Here is a 5,000-nt window from a genome sequence, read left to right on the forward strand (position 1 = left end):
CCTCTGCTTAGCCTAATCAACTGTAAGTCACTAAATCACCGAATGTACTTCCAGTGCAGACAGAATTCCCTCCAGAGACCTCACAAATCCCGTAGGTTGCTATGGCTACTGAAGCATGCCCTCAATTCAAAATAATCCCAAATCTGCCACCTCAAAATCACAGACAGGTTTTTATTTATTTCTTTTTATACAGTGGCTTAGAGCCAATGGAGACTGCACAGACTGCAGAAAACCAAACAGGGGAAAAAAGTTGCCACACCATTTCGGACCTGAACTGACGTAGTTCTAAGGCTCCTCCCCTGATCCGGGAAGAGGGGTCATGGTTGGCTGTCAGCAGCCAGCCTTTCGGCTCCCAACCAATCAGAGACGTGACATGACGAAAGCTTTCAGCGTTCACCTTATGAAAAAAATCTATCCAGATAAATGTCCTGGGCATACAAAAAGAAATATTTTTTTAAAAATTGAGCTTTTGTTTTTCGTGGCACACTTGCAAATAACGAAAAATTGACTGTTAAAGACAAACTCTGTTCTGGGAGATGACTCAGCGTATAGCAAGCTCAGAAAGTGTGTGCACTTACGAATCACACAAAATAATAAGACTGAGAATGTATGAGAGGGGTAAGGCAGCAGGGTTCCAGGACTGCCACACTTTCCTGCTCAATGCAAACCCCTACGGGAGTATTAATGCGTACCGAACGCAGGTGAGCATGTCAGAGGGACTCAGTCTCACCATTCTGGCCCTGAACACCCATGCTATTACCCCTATAACAGGCTGTTAATAACTAATCAAACTCCTGCAGTCAAACTAGGACGGAGCACAATCCAGGAACACCACTGGGGCTATGCTGTAGCCCAAACACAGTCCAGGGCTGCCACTAGCTCAACACGCGCAGTTTATAAAGGGATTTTTAATGGCAGATATATGAACAGAGGGCATGCCATAATTAGTGAAATCCTGCAGCTCTGGACTAGTTTGGCTGTGCAGAGCGCTGAGGGGCGGGGCGGGGGGGTTAGTTCTGTGGACACTTGTCTCAGTGCTGTGCTCAGACCCTGGCACTGGCACGGGGAAACAAAGCTAAACATCCGCTCCACAGCGCGGAGCAGGAGCCTGGCACACTTTCACAGGAGAGAGGCTCTGGGACACATCACTGGGGTGGGCTTCAGAGGGTTACCTTGGTGCGAAACCTTATTTCATACACATAGACTCCAGACAAGCACACACACAAATTCACGAGCATACGCACAAGCACACAGCTCACGCACTCGCACACGCGCACACACACACACACACACACACGCACACGCACACGCACACGCACACGCACACAGCTCACACACGCACGCACGCACACACACACACACAGCTCACCTTTCCGGGGTCGTCTTTCGATCGAGGCACTTTGAGAAAACACTTGTTCAGTGACAGATTGTGCCGAATGGAGTTCTGTGGAGGGAGAGAGGGGGAGGGAGAGAGAGAGAGAGAGAGAATAAACATCAGTCTTCAGAAGGACGCTGAGTTCACTCCGTGTCAGAGGTCACATGACTGCGCTCTGGCTCGGCGCCAGCCTCGTCTCATAAAGCCATTAAGCGGAGAGCGCATCCGGCAGCTGAACAAACAGGCGTAAGAGGGCACGAGTACAGAGCGCTGTCTCTCTCTCCAATCAAACGCCACGCCGCCTGGAGATCGCCTCCCCGGGCCGCCGGAGCCCAGCCACGCGTTCAGCGACAGCGCTCGCTCCCAGCACCCCGCCCCGCCCCGCCGCCAAGACAAACACCACCGCCGCGCTGCGGGGCAGACACACACCTCCTGACAGGGCAGAGAGTCATCAGAGAGAGCAGCGCTTCCAGGTCCGCACGCCGGGTCTTCAGCGTTAACACAAAGGCCAGTCTGCAGTCCAGAGACTGTGATCGCAGAACGTTCCTGAAAGTGCGATTGTTGCCTGCCGGCGTTGTCCTTCGCAAAAACACATAAACGCACTCGAGTCCCCCAAATGTGTCTGCGACCCAGCAACGCTCTGTCGCTGCACTACTGTAACTGTAAGAATTTTAAAGAATGTTTCCTCGACAGGCTGACTACTGTACACTTCTATTGAACCAGACGACGGTTCGGTCATTAGTGTCTTTCAGGAGGACGAATGAGCGGGGGTTTGGGCCCCGAACAGAGGCTGTAGGGGGCGCTGTGACCAGTCTGTGACGCGGTCCTGGTGATGAGACTCCGGCGGGGACTTCCAGAGCGATCGCTCGATCGCGGTGTTCAGTGTTTAATGCGGCGCTGCAGCCCGGCTGGAACCCAGCCAGCCCGGGGAAATTACACAACGTCTCCGATCCTCTTATGGGATTCTCCCGACAGACGGCTGCACTGACGCGACAGGAGCCGTGTCCTATCGTGTGAAACACACACGCTCAGCGCCAACACGTGCGCTGAGAACGTATTCATCACTAAAGCGGCACGTCCATGGTGGAGCCCTGGGCCCTCACCTGTGGTTCAGGTACACACAGGTAGGCCTGCTCTGACCCACACACCGGCGGACGGACAGACAGACAGACAGAGGCCCCCAATACTCACAGGCTCAATTATTCATCTGCAGCTCATCATTAACCTCACCGGGGGAGGAGAGACTAGAGTGAGTGCACTCTTTCTCTCTCTCTCTCTCTCTCTCTCACGCGTTCCTTTACACTCCTATCTCACTCAGTCTCTCCCTCTCTCTGTCTCTCACTCGCTCTCTCGCTCTTTCATGCCTCTATCTATCTCTCTCTCTCTCTCTCCCTCACACTCCTGCCTCTCTGTCTCCCTCTCCCTCACATTCCTCTCTAGAGACAGCACAGCGCGTTAGCATCCACCGGCTGAAAAATGAAATAATAAAACACAGAAAGAAAGGGAGGATAAAGCAGGATGAGGAGAGGTGGCAGACGCTTCAGGAAGGGGGCTAAATTAGCGAGCGTTAACGTTCCTGCCCGACGCGGGAGGAGTCATTCCGACGCACGCCACGCTGTCGGGAATACCGCTGCTCCCAGGAGAACTCCCAACTCCCAAATCCCGAACAGAAAAATCCCAACCGCTACATCCGGCAATCACTAAGACTCTTAAGTCAAACTCTGCCGTTTGGCTGAGACTCCATTAAACATCAGAAAACACAGAGCCTGCATTCAGACCAGCGGCGTGCTCGTACGACCCAACGCGAAAAGGGCAGCAGAGCAGTCTCTGAATCAGCGCTGATTGAGAGGAATTACTCAATCGCAGCCAAGACCAGTGCCTTCCTGAGAAAGGAAACGGGCTGTTTTCCAGAAGGCAGAGCAGAGGTAAATATTTCACCTCTGGCGGGTCTCGGAGGCTGGCTGTGTGAGCGATAGCGCTGGATGCTCACATTGAGATGTGTGCGGAGACGGGGCAGGCTGACCTCCGACAGGAGGCCCCGCTGGGAGCCCCTGAATCCTGCCGCTTTCAGGAACACCACCATCATCAGCCATATTCATGAGAGTCTGTCTCTACAAGCGCCACACACCCCCCCCCGGAGCCTAGGGACCAGCGCAGGACAGAGCTGCCGGCCATGGGGTGTGTGTGTGTGTGTGTGTGTGTGAGAGACTGTGTGTGGCACTCTGTGTGTGTGTTTGTGTGTGTGTGTGTGAGAGACTGTGTGTGTGTGTGTGTGTGTGTGTGTGTGTGTGTGTGAGAGACTGTGTGTGGCACTCTGTGTGTGTGTGTCTGTGTGTGTGTGAGAGACTGTGTGTGTGTGTGTGTGTGTGTGAGAGAGACTGTGTGTGGCACTCTGTGTGTGTGTTTGTGTGTGTGTGTGGGATACTGTGTGTGTGTGTGTGTGTGTGTGTGTGTGTGTGAGTGTGAGAGACTGTGTGTGTGTGTTTGTTTGAGTGTGAGAGACTGTGTGTGTGTGTGTGTGTGTGTGTGCATGTGTGTGTGAGAGACTTTGTGTGTGTGTGTGTCCATGAGACTGCATGTGTGTAAGAGAGACTGTGTGAGTGAGTGTGTAAGAGACTGTGTGTGTGTTTGTGTGTGTGTGAGAGACTGTGTGTGTGTTTGTGTGTGTGTGAGACACTTTTTGTGTGTGTGAGAAGAGAGACAGAGCGAGGGGTTGTGTGTGTGTGCGTGTGTGCGTGTGTATGTCTGTGTGTGTGAGAGACTGTGAGTGTGTGTGTGTGTGTGTGTGTGTGTGTGTGTGCATGAGAGAGACAGAGCGAGGGGGTTTGTGTGCGGGTGTGTACATGTGTGTGGGTGTGTATCAGCAGTGCACTAATAAGATCCCCACTGCTCTGTCTCCTACAATCAGTGCACACCAGGCAATACATAACGTCTCTGACTGCAGACTGCCCTGCTCTGAAACTGCTATTAACACATGCCTTACAGTATCACTGCACACCTACACACATCCAGCTCGCCTGCTACGTGACGTGCTGGGGATACGAAACCTCATTTACATTTTCAAGCACGAAATGAATTTTTTTATTTTTTCTTTCCCCTCTGGAACAAGCCCCAGAGTGACTCAAACACCCAGTCCACAGTGGAAAATAATACGCCAACATTTCTGCCGCCTTATATATATATGCAAGTGTGAATATATATATATATATAGAATATATAAACATATACATATAATATCTGTTCCTTCCCTACGGTATGTGTGTGGAGTTGGAGCAAAGCCCGCTCACAGGAGTGTGTGATACTCAGGAGGAGGAATATATGACAGATTATTTTATTTATTTATTTTTTAATAAAATTTTGCATTTTCATTTTTCATGAAGCGGAGCGGGGTTTTGAAGTCGGCCGCGATCGGAGCCCGCTGCGCCGGGGACGGGAACAAAGGGAGCGCCGAGCCCCGTTCCCGACTCCCGCAGGAGAACCGGAGCGCCGCTCCGTGCCGCAGAGCATGCTGGGAGATTCCCGCGGTAAGGCCTCCGCGACAGATCTCTCTCCACTCCACATCCGCGCTCCAGAAAAATGACACACACACAAAAAAAAAGAGCATTCCCACACGCAACGGTGCGGC

General features: G+C 52.1%; 1 protein-coding gene across 1 annotated transcript in view; it reads right to left on the bottom strand.

Annotated features, from left to right (window-relative positions):
- Nucleotides 1–5,000, bottom strand: part of LOC133139162 (forkhead box protein J3-like) — an 86,448-nt gene that overhangs the window by 34,071 nt on the left and 47,377 nt on the right. The window contains exon 2 of the mRNA XM_061258518.1: nucleotides 1,370–1,444. Coding sequence (XP_061114502.1) covers nucleotides 1,370–1,444 — 75 coding nt within the window. The remainder of the gene's footprint in view (nucleotides 1–1,369; nucleotides 1,445–5,000) is intronic.

This window comes from Conger conger, chromosome 10, assembly GCF_963514075.1.
Source record: "Conger conger chromosome 10, fConCon1.1, whole genome shotgun sequence".
Lineage (NCBI taxonomy): Eukaryota > Metazoa > Chordata > Actinopteri > Anguilliformes > Congridae > Conger > Conger conger.